Source organism: Malania oleifera, chromosome 7, assembly GCF_029873635.1.
Source record: "Malania oleifera isolate guangnan ecotype guangnan chromosome 7, ASM2987363v1, whole genome shotgun sequence".
NCBI lineage: Eukaryota > Viridiplantae > Streptophyta > Magnoliopsida > Santalales > Ximeniaceae > Malania > Malania oleifera.
Window position 1 is genome coordinate 36,466,873 of NC_080423.1, and position 17,930 is coordinate 36,484,802.

General features: G+C 36.8%; 1 protein-coding gene across 1 annotated transcript; it reads left to right on the forward strand.

Annotated features, from left to right (window-relative positions):
* The first annotated feature begins 12,618 nt into the window (after positions 1-12,618).
* On the forward strand, positions 12,619-17,730 carry LOC131160810 (peroxidase 7-like). The gene is made up of 3 exons (XM_058116691.1): positions 12,619-12,948; positions 16,370-16,712; positions 17,528-17,730. Exons 1-3 carry the CDS (start codon positions 12,619-12,621, stop codon positions 17,728-17,730), a joined length of 876 nt encoding a protein of 291 aa, XP_057972674.1.
* The last annotated feature ends 200 nt before the right edge of the window (positions 17,731-17,930 follow it).

Genomic DNA, 17,930 nt, shown 5'->3' on the forward strand with positions numbered 1-17,930 from the left:
GGGGCTGATTTTTGTTATTTCCTTGTATTTATAATCTTTTGAATGTGTTTTGTAATGACCCCGACCCGCCACCTGGGCCCGAAGTGCTACTTTAGTGACGTCAATGTACCTGATACCTTATTCATCAAATATAAAACACACATACGCAATGAAAATAAAATATAAAATCCTCAAATTACATTACCAGAGTTCTAACTATCTTTATACACAAATATATCCATTTTCACATAATTATATCCCACAAAACTAAACAAAAATAAAATCTCTATCTACACACTACCTACATAAATTTACACCTCTAGCCCGTCAGACCCGATCTATAGGATTTCCTGAAAAGACAATTTGTAAAGTAAGGGTGAGGCATAACTTAGAAAGGGAAAGATTAAGTTAATGCCGGTGTGTGGCCAACATGCATTTAGTGTACAAAAAATAACAAGTTCACTAAGCGGATAAAATCATTTTTGAAAACATTCTTATTTTACACTCACACACATAATTAGTCGAGGATAGGGAAGATTACCCACCCATACAAGTAGCTTCCCTCTACTTTAGTACCATTACTGCTACCAAGGCACTCACCTTTCTCAGTAAGCCCTCGAAGTTATCTTATTAATTAACCGTATTCACATAAATTAACAGATATGCATATAAGACACTCCATGTGACAAACACGTCATTTACATCCCCATGGAACGTGTTGTGCAGCCCGAAGGCTGGACTAATTTCCTGGGGGATCCACCCAAACAATAGTCATCTATACTCTCTGCTAACATACTCTGCGGGTACACGCAGCTCCAACTGTTGGTCCAACTGCCCTCACCCAGGGGTGCATTCTCCTCACGTAGGCAAATCGAACAAGGTCACCCAACACCTCTTAGCACAGGTGTGGGTGCACATGACCACATAACAAATCTCTAACATCGGTACCGTGCTCACAATACACTGGTCCCCAGGGTTCCTAAAGCATATCATGCAATTTAGATAATAGAAATCACCATTAAAACATTAATTCACATATATTTCCTATTATTCCAAATACCTGGCCGCCAGCCAAAAAAGACAATTTGTCATATAGCCATTAATTAAAACTCGGCCCTCGGCCGTCAAATAATAATCCTGGCCCTTGGCCAATCAAACAATACTCGGCAACTGGCCGTTAGTTCAAACTTCTGAATTTCATTAACAATTCTAGTATTTTCACAAGCATTCTCAGTATTTTTCACAACAATTCCAGTATTTCTCAAACAATTCAGTATTTCAAAATCTCAAATCCAGATATACAATAATCCATACAAATTAAATCATCCGCCACACAATTTTACACATTTTAACATATCCATATAAATAAACAAGCTTTCCACCATTCATTTTATTCAAAAATACCATACCATATATCCTAAGTTTGTAAAATCCATTTTGAACAATTGGTTTTCAAAATAGCCTTTAAATTCCCAAATAAATAAATATATATATTAATTTAATTAGTTCAAATTAAATAAAATTCCTGACTTAACTTAATCCCCTTACCTGATTCCTGAAAAAGCCCGCTAATACCTCAGCTTATGCCCTAGGCATTAAAAAACCCTTGAACCCTGAAATTCAAATTTCACCATATTATTCGTCATAATTCTTAGAGTAATTTTCCCTAAAATTTCCCTAAGTTTTGAATCCCCAAATAGCCTAATAAAAGCCTAAATTATTAAACTTACCCTCGATTTAGGATTGGTACTCCGAAGCCTCAATTCGAAAACTCGCTCCGGCTGGATTGTAGAGAATCTCCCCATGAGTTTCCTGACAATTTCCATTCATTAATGGGGTTTATAATTTAATAGAAATTGAGGTAAGTTTGAGATTTGGCCTTATCCCAGGAGACATGCCTACACGGCTCCCACGATAGATCTGCTCTGGTAAAAATGTTAGTGGCAGCAAGCAGAGTCCAATGATATTTTCGGATTTTTGATTGGCTGAATAACGGAGACGAGTTGGAGAAGAGTGGAAGAGAGAGGAAATGGAACTCTCTGTTCACAGTGAGAAAGAAACGAAAAAAAAAAGCTTCTTGAAGGATCAAAGATCCTTAAGGGATAAGTTAACGTGTGTGTATATATATAATATTTTATTGTAATATTATATTATTTAATTAATAATATTTATTTCTTCTTTCTTTTTAATTTTAATTTAACTTAAAATTTTTTACAATTTTTATTTTTTGTTTAATTAATTTTTTTATTTTTTATTTTTTATTTTTTTTGGATCACTACATTCTCCCCTCCTTACAAAAATTCCGTCCTCGAAATTTGTTAACTATTGCCAATTATCTGCTTAATTCACGATCTTTGTTTACATAAGAGTCGGTAGCCACCCACATCGCGACCCCATCCCAAGTTTATTAGCTACCCTCACTTATTGTGGAGGAATACCGTGGTTACAATACTGCCTTTGGAAAATTACAATAACCATAACAATTTTTTCCAAAGACTATCCATAATTAAAACTATACAAAACTAACCACACAACCTACTCTAATCCCTCTTTATATAGCCATACCCTTACCCGTCTGGCACTAGTCCTCGCTGAACAGCTGCGGGTAATCCTGGCGTATCTCTGTTTCCAACTCCCAAGAAGCCTCCTCAATTGCATGATTTCACCACAACACCTTCACTAACGGTATATCCTTAGTACACAGTTCCTATATTTTTCGATCCAAAATCTAAAGTAGTACCTCCTCGTATGCCAGAGTATCCCCAATCTCCAACAATTTATAACTAATCACATGCGAGGGGTCTAGAACGTACCTCCTCAACATGGACACGTGAAACACGTCATGTATCTTGGATAGCGCTGGGGGTAGTGCTATCCTGTAGGCCGCCGAACCAATCCTCTCCAAACTCTCGAAATGACCCAATGTATCTAGGGCTCATCTTGCCCTTCTTTCCATACCTCATCAACCCCTTCATCGGAGCAATCCTCAAGAATATCATATCACCTACTTAGAATTCTAGCTCTCGTCGGCGAGTATCCGCATAACTCTTCTGCCGACTCTGGGCTATCTTGATCCTTTCCCTAATAAGTTCGACCTTTATAAAGGCCTGCTAAACAAGTTTTGGTCCCAAAATCTGCCGCTCGTCTACTTCATCCCAGTACAACGGAGATCTGCATCGGCAACCATACAAAGCCTCATATGGTGCCATTCCAATGCTAGCCTGGTGACTGTTATTGTATGCAAACTCAACTAACAGCAGATATCAGATCCAACTGCCCCCAAAACCTAATACATATGCCCGTAGCATATCCTAGAGAATCTGAATGGTTCGTTCGGACTGTCCATCCATCTGAGGGTGAAATGCAGTACTGAAAGTGAGTCGAGAACCCAACGCTCCCTACAAACTCTTCTAGAAACGGGAAGTGAACCGTGGATCCCAATTTGAAACGATAGACATGGCCACGCCATATATTCTGACTATCTCCTAAACATAGAGTTCTACCAACTTATCTGTGGAATAAATAGTTCTAACCGAAATGAAATGGGCAGTCTTCATCAATCTGTTAACCACTACCCATATGACATTCTGCACATGCAATGCTAAAGGAAATCCCAATACAAAGTCCATCGAGATATGCTCCCACTTCCACGTAGGGATGTTCAGTGGTTAAAGCGGTCCCGCTGGCCTCTGGTGTTCTGCCTTCACCTACTGACATGTCAAGCACTGACCCACAAATTTAGCAATTTCCCTCTTCATGTTACTCCACCAAAATGATTCTCGCAAGTCTCTATACATCTTCATGCTACCTAGGTGAATAGAATAGAAAGAGCGGTGAGCTTCCCCCAAAATCATCCTCTTTATCTCTACGTCATCTGGCACACACAATCGAGAGTGAAATCTAAGAACTCCATCCTTAGCAACATTAAAGTATGTGTACTACTCATCCTGTATCTTCTCTACTATCTCCATCAACTCTGCATCTTTCAACTGAGCTGTTTTGATTCTCTCCCATAAAGTCAGTTGAACCACCAGACTAGAAATGAATGCTTGATGATTCCTTTCTACCAATTCTACACCCAACCTCTCCAAGACCATCACGACCTGGTGAGAAGCCATAACTACTGAGGCTGAAGTACCCCTAGATTTTCGGCTCAATGCATCGGCTACAACATTCACTTTTCTTGGATGATGGCTAATGGTATGGTCGTATTCTTTTATCAACTCGAGCCATCTACGCTGCCTCATATTCAACTCCTTTTAGGTGAAGAAAAACTTGAGACTCTTATGGTTAGTAAAGATCTCGCACCTTACACCATAAAGGTAGTGTCTCCAGATATTCAACACAAACACAACTGCTGCTAGCTCCAAGTCGTGCGTAGGATATTTCTTTTCATACTCTTTCAACTAATGAGACACATACATAATGACTTTCTTCTACTGCATTAGAACGCAACCAAGTCTTTTTTGTGATGCGTTCTTGTTAATTATAAATCCACCCTCACCTAATGGAAGGGTCAACATGGGGCAGTGACTAGACGCTGCTTCAACACCTGGAAGCTCTGCTTGCACTTGTCGGTCGAGTCAAACTTCACATTCTTCCTCATGAGTCGTGTCAAAGATCCTGATAATTTGGAGAACCCCTCGACAAATCGGCAATAGTATCCAGCAAGACCTAGAAAACTTCTGACTTCCTGTATGTTCTTCGGCTTTGCCCAGTCAACTATAGCCTCCACTTTGCTCGGATCCACTAAAATCCCTTCCTTGGATATCACATGACCCATAAATGCAACCTGCTCTAGCCAGAATTCACATTTCTTAAGTTTAGCAAATAACTTATTTTTCTTGAGTACTTAAAGTACTAGTCTCAGATGAGCTTCATGCTCCTTAGAGCTCCTCGAATAGACCAAAATATCATCTATAAACACAATAACAAACTGGTCTAAGCACTCATGGAATACCCTGTTCATCAGATCCATAAATATCGTTAGAGCATTTGTCAACCCAAACGGCATAACAAAGAACTCGTAGTGGCCGTACCGAGTTTGAAAAGCAGTTTTTGGTACATCATCTTATCTAACCTTCACTTGATGATATCCATATCACATATCAATTTTAGAGAAAATCTGCGTACCATGAATCTGATAAAACAGGTCGTCAATTCAAGGTAATAGATACTTGTTCTTCACCGTTACCTTATTAATCTCTTGCTTGTCGATGCATATCCTCATCGACCCGTCCTTCTTCTTCACAAACAACATCGGTGCACCCCAGGGCGATACACTTGGTCTGATAAACCCCCTGTCTAGAAGCTCCTGTAGTTGTTCCTTTAACTCCTTTAATTCAGCTGGAGCCATTCTATATGGGGCTTTGGAGATGGGTGCTGTCCCTAGGATCAGATCAATTGCAAATTCCACCTCCCGATCAGGAGGCAACCCGGGTAAATCCTCTGGAAAAACATCAGAGAACTCCTTTATCATTGGGATATCTTCCAACTTGAGTTCCTTCTTCAACACTTCCTTCACCATTGCAAGGTATCCCTGGCATCCTCCCAAAAGTAACTTCTTTTCCTGGATAACCGAAAGGATCCATGGTGTCGAATGCACGCATGACCCAAAAAATGCAAACTACTGCTCCCCAGGAGGTCTGAATACCGCCTCCTTCCTACGACAGTCAATGCTCGCGTAGCTAGATGCTGGCCAGTCCATGCCCAGAATAATGTCAAAACCATGCATATCAAGGACTATCAAACTAGCAGACACCACTCTGCCCTAAATCTCTACTGGATAATCCCTGATCACCCTGCTACATATTAACACTGACCCTGTCGGTGTGCCCCACTCTTAACTCTGTCTCTAATAGTTGAGCCCCTAACCCACAGAGTTTAACAAATCCTTGAGACACAAATGAGTGGGTTGCACTTAAATAAAATAATACTATGACACTATCTGACAATATGGAATTGATATAATATACGAGTTCTAATTTAATAATCCATACTCCAATTCTATCACAAAACCATTAAGGTAAAAATTTCGATTCTAACGTTAGCTTCACACACATACTCACTCATCCTACCATTCCAACCTAAATTTTCTGAGTTCCAGTCCCTCAACGTAGAAACGAAACCATCGATGGATTTAACATGGTTTTCTGAAACTCGCGACTGATTCAGAAAATCACAAAAGTCCGTCAATAGATTTCTGCCTCCAAGCTTTCAGACCAAAACCCATCTTAACCTACCCACTCCTATCCCTATCTTATCTCAACCTATACTCTGGTTGTAACGACCTGCTCAATTAAATGTTTTTTTTTTCCATACTATAATATTTTACATGCTCTAATACCATACTGGGGGAAAACCCCAATCATAAACCTAAGTAGCGAAAAGCATAAACTAAATAAGCACGTCTATATTATACAATATCAATACCAGAGTGCTACCATGTTTTTCCTAAAATATACACATATATCTGTTTTCCCAAAAATGCCCTCAACTATACTAGGATGTACAAAAACACTCCCAAAATGATACTCACTTTCTGACAGGGCACTACTGATGCCCCTCTATTTGTAAGCCTGATCTGCTCGCCTACCTGGATCACCTGAAAAAAGTATATCAACACTAGGATGAGCTAACGCTCAGTAAGGAGAAATATGCTATTACTAGTGTGTGGCAAATGAGCTAACAATATTATGCAAAATCTGATTTCATATAAACATGTACAACTGGATATGTTAAGCACAGTATAAGTAAGAAAATGCATCCCCTTTTCATGTTATTTAACATAACAGTATTGTAGGTTATAATTCAAAATACTTCTAGTATACATAAATAGGGTCCCCGAATCTGAAAATCCATACGTATGTAATAATAACTGAAACTGTTCCCTATGGCTATCTGTGTCATGACATGCCCCTCATGACAAGGTTGTGCGGCCCGTAGCCTGGATTTACCCTGACTGGCCAACCAAGAATAAATCACTGAACTCCGTCAGTCGACCTGCCCACCTCAACCCATATCTGGATGAGAAGCCTAACCTCTTCAAGGACCTAGGTGGTCGACCTTATCACGTATTATCTGAATAGGTGGTTGCACTCATAAAGTAACATAATATCTATAGCAACAGTACCATGCTCTATAGCTGCAAGTCCAACAGGGTCTGATATCATATAATATATTTCTATACATATCTATCTGATTTACCATGATGCTAAAATAATCATAATAACCATGATGCTGCATAACGTACTGAAATCTAAATAATCATAACATGGAATTGCATATTTGTAATACTGGAATTCGTATAATCATGGTACTACAATTCGTAAAATCATGGTACTGAAGTTCACATAATCATAATACTTAAATCCGAAAAATCATGGTACTGAAATTCATAAAAACCACGAAACTACAATTCGTAAAACATATCCCCATACTACATACATGTTCACAAGCCACACCATAGTTTAATACATAATTTTCGTAAATAAATACACTGTATAATATTTAGAAAATTCCTACCATAGCATATTTCCCTTACCTTAACTTTGAAAAGCCCCTAGGGAAAACAAGCCTAACACCCGTAGGGCCTCCTACAAAACATCCTGAAACCAACATGTGCCAAAACATAATATCAGTATTTTTCTGCCAATATCATTTCCTATAACTGCCAAGAAGTCAAAAACTAGATAAAAGTCCTTACCCTGAATTTGGGATGAAATCCAATTTCGTTTTCCTGACGATCCGCTCCAGCAATTTTGCAGAGAACTCCGCTAGGAGCGTCGTGGTAGCTTTGGATCGTCAATCCGGAGACTAGTGGGGCCGTAAATGAAGAGAGAAGGGAGGGAGAGTCGTGGGAGAGAGAGAGAGAGAGAGCGGCGAGAGAAATGAGAAATATCTCGATTTTCCTCCTTATATACTGCCAGATTCGTCGACGAGACAGGTCATCTTGTCGACGAGTCCTTCATTAAATTCGTTGACGAAGCCCTGTATTCGTCGACGAAGTTCAGGCTGCCTCGGAACCCCTCTCGGTACTTTCTCGTTGACGAAACCCTGTGTTCGTCGAAGAAATTCTTAAACCTTCGTCGATGAAACCCTGTGTTCATCGACGAAGCCTGACAATTTCCTTAAAATTAAATTAAATTATTTTATTCTCCAAAATGTAATGTCGTCGACGAACGCAGAGTTTTCGTCAACGAAGTCTATGGTCTTCTTTTGTTTCTGTATCTATTTTCTCTCCCTCTTATTATTAAAGTGCTATTATTCTTCGGGTCACTACACTGGTAATTATCAATCCTCAAAGTCTGCAAAACCTAACAAACCTAGGCTCTGATACCACTTATAACGACCTCGACCCGCCACCTGGTCTCGGAGTGCTACTTTAGTGACGTCAGTGTACTTGATACCTTATTCATCAAATATAAAACACACATACACAGCGGAAATAAAATATAAAATCCTCAAATTACATTACCAGAGTTCTAACTATCTTTATACACAAATATATCCATTTTCACATAATTACATCCCACAAGACTAAACAAAAATAAAATCTCTATCTACAAACTACCTACATAAACTTCCTTTAGCCCATTAGACCTGATCTTTAGGATTCCAAAAAAGACAGTTTGTAAAGTAGGGGTGAGGCACAGATCTGTAAGGGAAATACTAAATTAATGTCAGTGTATGACCAACATGCATTTAGTGTACATAAAATAACCAGTTTACTAAGCAAATAAACTCATTTATGAAAACATTCTTATTTTACACTCACATACACAATTAGCCGAGGATAGGTAAGATTATCCACCCACACAAGTAGTTTCCCTATACTCTAGTACCATTACTGTTACGAGGGCACTCACCTTTCTCAGTAAACTTTCGAAGTTATCTTATTAATTAACCATATTCACATAAATTAACAGATATGCATATAAGACACTCCATGTGACAAAGACGCCATTTACATCCCCATGGCACGGGTTGTGCAGCCCAAAAGCTGGACCAATGTCCTAGGGGATCCACCCAGACAGTAGTCATCTATACTCTCCGCTAACATACTCCGCGGGTGCATGTAGCTCCAACTGCTGGTCCGATTGCCCTCACCTAGGGGTGCATTCTCCTCACGTAGGCAAATCGGATAAGGTCACGCTACATCTCTTAGCACAGATGTGGGCGCACACGGCCACATAACAAATCTCTAGCATCGGTACCGTGCTCACAATACACTAGTCCTCAGGGTCCCTAAAGCATATCATGCAATTTAGATAATAGAAATCACCATTAAAACATTAATTCACATATATTTCCTGTTATTCTAAAAACCTGGGCCCCGGCCACAAAAGACAATCCGGTATATAGATATTAATAAAAACTCTTTCCTCGGCTGTCAAATAATAGTCCTAGCCTTTGGCCAATCAAATAATACCCAACCACTGGTCGTTAGTTCAAACTCCTATATTTCATAAACAGTTTTAGTATTTTCATAAGTATTTTTAGTATTTTTCACAACAATTCCAGTATTTCTCAAACAATTCTGTATTTCAAAATCCCAAATCCAGATATACAATAATCCATACAAATTAAATCATCTCCCACACAATTTTTCACATTTTAACATATACATATAAATAAACAAGTTTTCCACCGTTCATTTTATTCAAAAATATCATACCATATATCCGAAGTTTGTAAAATCTATTTCGAACGGTTGGTTTTCAAAATAGTCTTTAAATTCCAAAATGAATAAATAAATAAATAAATATATTAATTTAATTGGTTCAAATTAAATAAAATTCATGACTTAATTTAGTCTCCTCACCCGATTCCTGAAAAAGCCCGCTAATACCCCAGCCTACGCCCTAAACGTTCAAAAACCCCTGAACCCTAAAATTCAAATTTCACCATATTATTCGTCCTAATTCTTAGAATAACTTTCCCTAAAATTTCCCTAAGTTTTGAATCCCCTAAATAGTCTAATAAAAGCCTAAATTATCAAGCTTACCCCCGACTTAGGATTGGTACCCCAGAACTTCAATTCGAAAACTCGTTCCGGCTAGATTGTAGAGAATCTCCCCATGAGTCTCCGGACAATTTCCATTCGTTAATGGGTCTTATAGTTTAAGAGAAATTGAGGTAAGTTTGAAATTTGACCTTACTCCAGGAGATATGTCTATACTGCTCTCACGACATATCCGCTCAAGTATAAATGTCAGTGGCGGTAAGCAGAGTCCAACGATATTTCAAATTTTTGATCGGCCGAATAACGGAGACGAGTTGGAGGAAAGTGGGAGAGAGGGGACATGGAACTCTTTGTTCACTGAGAGAAAGAAAAGAAAAGAAAAAAAAAAAAGCTTCTTGATCCTTGAGGGATAAGTTAACGTGTGTATATATATAATATTTTATTATAATATTATATTGTATTATTTAATTAATAATATTTATTTATTTCATTATTTCTTTTTAATTTTAATTTAAATTTAATTTAAAAATTTTTAAATTTTTAATTTTTGTTTAATTAATTTTTCTTTTAATTTTTTAAATTTTTTTAATTTTTGGATCACTACATGTTTGCATTGTATTTTCTCTGTATTTATATTTTCCCAAATTTTGTATTTCTTGCAGATATTCCCTTTGTACTTTTGTTTTATACTCAATATAATAATAATAATAATAATAATAATAATAATAATAATAATAATAATAATAATAATAATAATAATAATAATAATAATAATAATGCCTTTATGATATTTGACTTGGACCAAAATGGGGTGTCTGTACTAGTTTTTGCCAAATTAAGTTTCTTAACTACTTTTGAAAAGTGATCCAATTTTTTTTTTTACTTCCTTATATGACTAAAGAGATATTTTTAGTACATTGCGCCATCATTTCTTCATTTGATTGGAAATTCTGCGACCTTTGAATGGGACTATTTTTTGTTTGGTTCACACTTCCTTCACAATAAATAGCCTGGATTATATATGCACAATCAAATATTGCATAGTGTTCCAAGATTACAATTCAAAGTAATTTCTTCCAAAATCATTTTCCTGTTGCTTGATGTAAGTATTTTATTCTGTTTGAATTGATTTAGTGTCCTATTGAAACTTTTGGATCTTAGTAAAGGACATGTTAATTTTGCAATTACAGTTACATTTTTTTTTTTCAATTTCATTAGTTGCTTTATTTTATTTTATTTTATTTTTGATTACATAGGAACTTCAGTCACCAACAAGTCCTTCGGATCCCCTGATGCAACACTAAAACCTACGGATCAGCATCCTCCCCCTAGGTCACGCTGATCAGGTAAAGTCCGGAATGCGAACACAACTTCTGCGGCACCATCCTTGGTTCCCGTTGGCTCACAGAATAAATTTTCACCATACACAAATATCGCTGGTTCCGTGAGCGTATCTACCTGGAATTGAATTCTCGATGCTCCTTCTTTTGTGCTGATGCCTTTCTACCTCGCCATGCACGTGGAGGCTCATTAGTTGCTTTATTGGATCATTGTCTGGTTGCTAACCTTTGATGTGAACACTTGTAAAGCACCTTGCTTGCATGAATTAGTGTTGAATCGGGTTGGATATTTAAGAACAAATAATCATAGCAATTTTACATGTTGAATCTAATTGTTTGTGTAAAATGAATATTCATAATTTGCTTCTTCTGGATTTTTCTTAATTAAGTGCATCAAGCGTTATAATGTGTCCCTCTTCTGATTAAAAGAAAAGCACTTTATTGTTATCATCTTAGATCTTAGAATTTAACTTTGTGATCTTTGAGTAGACCTTGAACAAATACTATAAAAAATATAAAATCGTTGGCTATCTCCTATGCAACTACCAAAAGTTTCATTATGCCTCCAGGTTGTCCGTGATATTTTTTCACTATTTAATTTACCTTTTCTTATTGTCAGATATGCATCAATGTTGTTGAAGCCTAAGATTTTGGATTTCCATTTTTTATAACATTAATTAGGAAGCATACCGCCCAAGATTAAATTATTAGTTATCATGTTGATAAATTATTAGCATCGATGACTACTAATACCAAACTAGCACCAATACAACCTTTCCATCGACAAACAAAAGGGAAGGCAATGTGAAGGATGGACACTAATGGACCAAATAATATGTGGTGGCAGCTCCAACTTTAAACGATATTGATTGTGTTTGAAATTTAGTTTGTGGAACATATGTACTTTGTACGATGTAAATACATATTTTCTGTAGTTTAATGATATTTATAATGGCTTTGGACTGTACCATGTATATTCTATTAGATTTGGCAAAAATATTTATTTACTTTTCTCCCCCCTTTTCCGTGTGTGTATGTATACATGTACATATGTTAGTCCTATAAAATATAACTATTGTCAAGTCTACATGCTGGCATGTCGTCTGTGAGTGCGGGGGTGCGTCCCTGTATGTCTCCATTCTCCACCAAACATAGATTGCAGTATGCATAAATATATGAGATAATCATCGTCTATCCTACTCGTTACCAAACTGCTGTATATAAATCGACCAAACGATGCATTAGAAACGTCCATATTGAAAGAAAACAGTTAATTCTTCCCTTCTAGCATGCTGAAGGCTGCCTAGTTGATCGATCGAGTGAGTCACATCAGCCATGAATCCTTCAGTTTCCTTCATCTTTCTCATTCTAATTCCAGCAGTTCTTATTCACCTGACCTCAGCCTCAGCCCAAGCTGATGATAATTACCACGAACCACCGCCTGAAACCGTTGCCAAGGGTATCCCCAGTTCATCTACACGGAATATTCCAGCCGACCAGACGCCGCCGGAGATCTTGCCCAATTACCTCTCCTTCAACTACAGTCGTAACACTTGTCCAGATCTCAAGGCAGTTATTCACAGAAAAGTGAATGAATGGATCCGCAGGGATTACAGTCTCGCCGCCAGTCTCCTAAGGCTTCACTTCCACGACTGCTCAGTAAGGGTACTTGTAAATATATTTTTTTCTTTTCATAAAGATGAATAAATTCATTGATAAGAGGAGAACCAAGGAAGAAGCTTGGAACCTCCAAAAAGAAATACAAAAGGGTGAAGTAATCACCCTCCTATATATATCGAAAAAATACAATTAAATTCCTCTCTATCTAGATTAGATAAAAGGGAGTTAGATCAGGACCAATGAAACAAATTAATAAGACATCCTTTGTACACAATGTGGGTCGCAGTATATTTTTTCCTAAAAATTTGCCATTCCTTTCCTTCCATATTGCCCAACAATAGTTGCCATAGTAGCTGCTTTTCATCTTCTAAGAAAATCCTTTAGTTTTGTGGAACCCCACGAAAAGAACAATGACAGGATATTTTTTTGGCATAACTTGGTGATTCAGCATGTTTTTGTGGGCCAAATTTCCAAATCTTCCCGCTGTAATGGCAATGGAGAAAAATATGACCTACCCCATCACTTTCCTCCTTACAAAGAACGTACATTGAAATCATCTTCCATCCCCTTTTTTATAAACTATCAGCTGTTAGAATTCTGTTGTTAACAACCAACCAGTAAAAAATACTAACCTTTGAGGGAATGAAAGAGTTCCAAATCAGATTGGCGGGTAGTCGAGAGTTATAATAATTAATGGGCTTCCTTTTCTGAAAGAAGTTTGTAACAACTAGCCACTGAGAAAGCTTGGGATCTTGTGAGTTCCCAAGAGAAAGAATTAGGGTCCCTCCTACTGATTGTTGCTTCGTAAACCAATTTGAGCAACACATTGACTTGATTGCCCTCCTTGCCTCTGACCTGCGTGTTGAAAGAAATATCCCAGAGAGGTCTATTGTTGGGAAAACTAAGAATGTCTACCACTCTAACATTTTTTTGACCAACCAAAGCAAACAGATTTTGGTAGAGATCTTGAAGGGTTGCATTAGCGGCCCATTTATCCAACCAAAACTTTGATCTCTTTCCATCTCCCACTCTGATCTTCGTGTGATCCCAAAAAAATGGCTTGAGTTTTGTGAAATTTTTCCACAAGCTCCAATCGATGAATCTAGAGTGCTTTGATGGGAACCAATCGGAGGACGTATTCCTATATTTAATACACATAATCATTTTCCATAGACTCTTTTCCTCCCTACAAAAGCCCCAAATTAATCCATTTCCCCTATAGAGTTTTGTTCATAGTGTCAAGGCCTTTAATTCCAAGCCCACCATGGCATTTGGGTTGAGACACTAAAATCCACTTTGCAAGAGGGAATTTGAATTTTGCTTATGTTGCTTTTCAGAAAAAATTCCTTTGCAACCTTTCTAGAACCCAAATCACCTTCTTTTGCATGGGGAACATAGGCATAAAGTAAATGGGTTGATTGGAAAGAACATAGTTAATCAGTGTTAGTCTACCTCCCATAGAAAGGAACTTTGATTACCATGTTGCTAGTTTCTATTCCATTTTTTCCACCATTAGGTCCCAAATAAACCTAGCATTCAGTTTAACTCCCATCGGTAGTCCCAAGTACGATGTAGGAAACGTGTCCAACTTGCAACTAATAATTTTGGCCTTCTTCTTTGCACCTTTAAGGGCTCTAATCGGGAAGATACGAATTTTGAAAGATTAACTAATAATCTTGCAACTGCCTCAAAACACAGCAAGATTTCTCTCAAATTCCTAAAGTCCGAAGAAGAGTTATTGCTAAAGATCAAAATATCATGTACAAAAAAAATATGGGATAACGTGATGGAGTGAGAAAAGTTGTGGATATTGATTTCCCCCAACAAATTTTATCAACGATTTTGAAGATCATGTGTGAGAGCACTTCCATGACCAAAATGAAGAGAAAAGAGGAAAGAGGGTCGCCTTGTCTAAGACCCCTTGAGCTCTTGAAGAATCTAGAAACTTCTCCATTGATCAAAACTGAGAAGGATGCTGTTGAGATGCACCATTTTATCCAATTCATCCATTTCTCTCCAAATCCGATTATGCTCGTAAATTTGCAAAGGCAATACTAGTTAATATGGTCAAAGGCCTTCTCCAAATCAACTTTTCATAGGAAGCTTTTGATCTTGTTCCTTCTCGAGCAAGAAATCCACTCCTTCATTTGCTATCAGAACCGCATCAAGGATTTCTCTACCTGACACAAATGTTGTCTATTGATTGGAAAGGATCATTGGTAGAGCTTCTTTAAGTCCGTTGGATATAGAACCTTAGCCATAATTTTATAGAAAATGCCAACAAGACTAATGGGTCTAAAATATTTGATGTTTTCAACCCCTTCTTTCTTTTGGAATGATCACAAAAAAAGTAGTATTTAAGCTTTTCTCAAACCTTTCTTATGAGTAGAATTCCTCGAAATCTAACATGAATTTCTCCTTCTAAAACCCCAACTTTTGCACCGAAGCAATGGTAAACACATTAGGTTCAAGGGATTTATCTCCATTCAGAGAGAAGACTGCCTTATGAATTTCTCTTTCGGAAAAATGTTCTTTCGAGATCTTTCTTGTATCTGATAGGCAAGTGATTAAAATCGCCCCCTTCAAGTTGGGCCTCCATGGAAAAGGTTCCTTGAGAAGATCTTCAAAAAATGAAGATATAAAATCTGAGGTACTTGTATATATTGATGTATCATTTCTTTTTTATCAACGACTGCATTAGTGATCCCATTTGCAAACATTTCGACAAGACATAAGACCATATTTAGAGCGTGCATATCCGTTGTCACTTGACAATATATCTTGTTGGAACAAAGAACGCCTCGTCGTGATAATTAAGGTCTCTTTAGATGTGAAAAATAATTTTTATTTTTTATTTTAATTTTTTTTTTATAAACTTACAGGAAGAATGAATTAGGAATGAATAAACAACGATAAATAGTTTTGGAACTATTTATTTGTTAAAATAGTTTTATTGTGCGTTTTTAATTTTTCAAATAAAAAGCCATCTTATTTTTAAATTTTTTGAAATTTATGTACAATAGTTGGAAAATATTTTTTTCATTACTTTTTAAAATTTCCAACTCATACATTACTTATGTGAGTATGAAATTGGGATCTTGAACTTTAATTTGTGTGGAGTTTCTTTTAACTCCACACAAATCCAAATTCAAAAAATTCATAAATCCAAATATTATTTTATATAAATTTTAAAATAAAGTAATTATTTGTAATTATTTTGAGATCTAAAAAAATAAATAATTATTCTTCACGTGTGAACAAATTTTTTATTTTCTTTTTAATAAGAATCTTGATTTTTTTTTAAAAAAAGTTCTATAATTTTTTTTAATAAATATTGAAAAATAAAATTTATTATTATCATTTTTTTGTAATTGTACGAGCCCTTCACATTATTTTATTTATTGTAATATATATTTTATTTTTATAGATAATTAATAAACTCATGCATGGCCATGCACGTACGCAGGGATGTGATGCGTCCATTCTCTTAAATGATGGGGGGAGCGAGAGGACGGCCGACGCTAGCAAGACATTGCAGGGGTTTGAAGTGGTAGATGGTATTAAGTTTGAGGCTGAGAAGAAGTGGCCGAAGACGGTGTCGTGCGCGGACATTCTGACGTCGGCGGCGAGAGATGCCACCGTGAGAGTTGGAGGTCCATATTGGAGGGTACCCTACAGGAGGAAGGACGGGCAAGTTTCTATTGCCAAGGAAGCCGAAAGGGTGCCCATGGGTCGAGAAACCATCACTGATCTCATCCAGTTTTATCAGTCCGATGGATTGGATGCACTGGACTTGCCTGTCCTCTCAGGTGATCATCCATCCCCCAAATACATATCATTACTCAGCTTGCTAGCTAATTCTTTTTCTTAATTTTAAATTCTTTTTTGCAAAACTATTCTTGAAAGCTAAGAGTGAACCTCTAGATCTGCAATGCCCTTATGCCCGCAAAAGGAGCGTGCTCATTCAGAACGTACATTCTTCCTCAATAATAGCGAAGCAAAAACGTTGAACAGACTTACCATTTATGACTTAGAAAAGTTATTAATTGTTTAGATGTCTAATCATGTCATATGTATTGTAAATGATCGATTAAATTGTTGAATTTCAAAGTGATTATTAAAAAGTTTGACTCAAATAAATAACTATATATTGAAAACTATTTAAAAATCAAGAATTCACTAGTACTTGACTCCAGAGCGTAATCTAATAATTTCTCTTAATGGATGAATGGTTAGGATGAAGGGCCAAATATTTTAGCAGAAATTTTACACTGTACTTTTAATTAACTAGTACTTTTTACTTGTAATTTTTGAAGTCAAAATTAGGGTTAAAAATATTTTATTACAACATATTTATCATTATGGAGCTGTGTCCAAGTAATTAAAAGGTATGGAGACCCTTAATTTGGCCAAATAGTATTAAGAACATTCTGTGACATAGATAATTGAAGGTATTTATAAGACACCCTGCTGTATAAACCATTAAATTTCGAGATCAATACAATTAAAGGAGTGTTCACATGACTCCGCCGGATTTTGTGAATCCTAATCATATGCTTGGAAGAAATATTGAATTTAGATTTGTTCAGATTCTAAATTAAAGACTCAAAGTTCATGCTTTCAGAGAACGTTGATTTGGACGCTTCAACCCCCACAGCCTATGACGCCGCACAGATCAAATGCTGCAGATCGACTCTAGGACCTCAACCCTTATTACAGCATTGGCTTCCCAACGCCCCATATTCCATCACCAGTTTGCAGCCTCCATTGTCAAGCTTGGAAATATTCAAGTCCTCACTGGTGAACATGAAGAATATCAATCTTTAATAATTAAACAAACCCATAATTCTTTTTTTTTTTTATCTTTTCTTATGCTTGTTTCTTCAATTCAATGGCTAAGTTTGTACTTCCAAAAATATATACATGTTCGCAGGTGATTGTTCAACATTTTTTTTAGGGTCTACTTAGATGTGGATCACTTTTTGGCTTTTCATTTTACCTTTTTTTTTTTTCTTTTAAATTTCAAC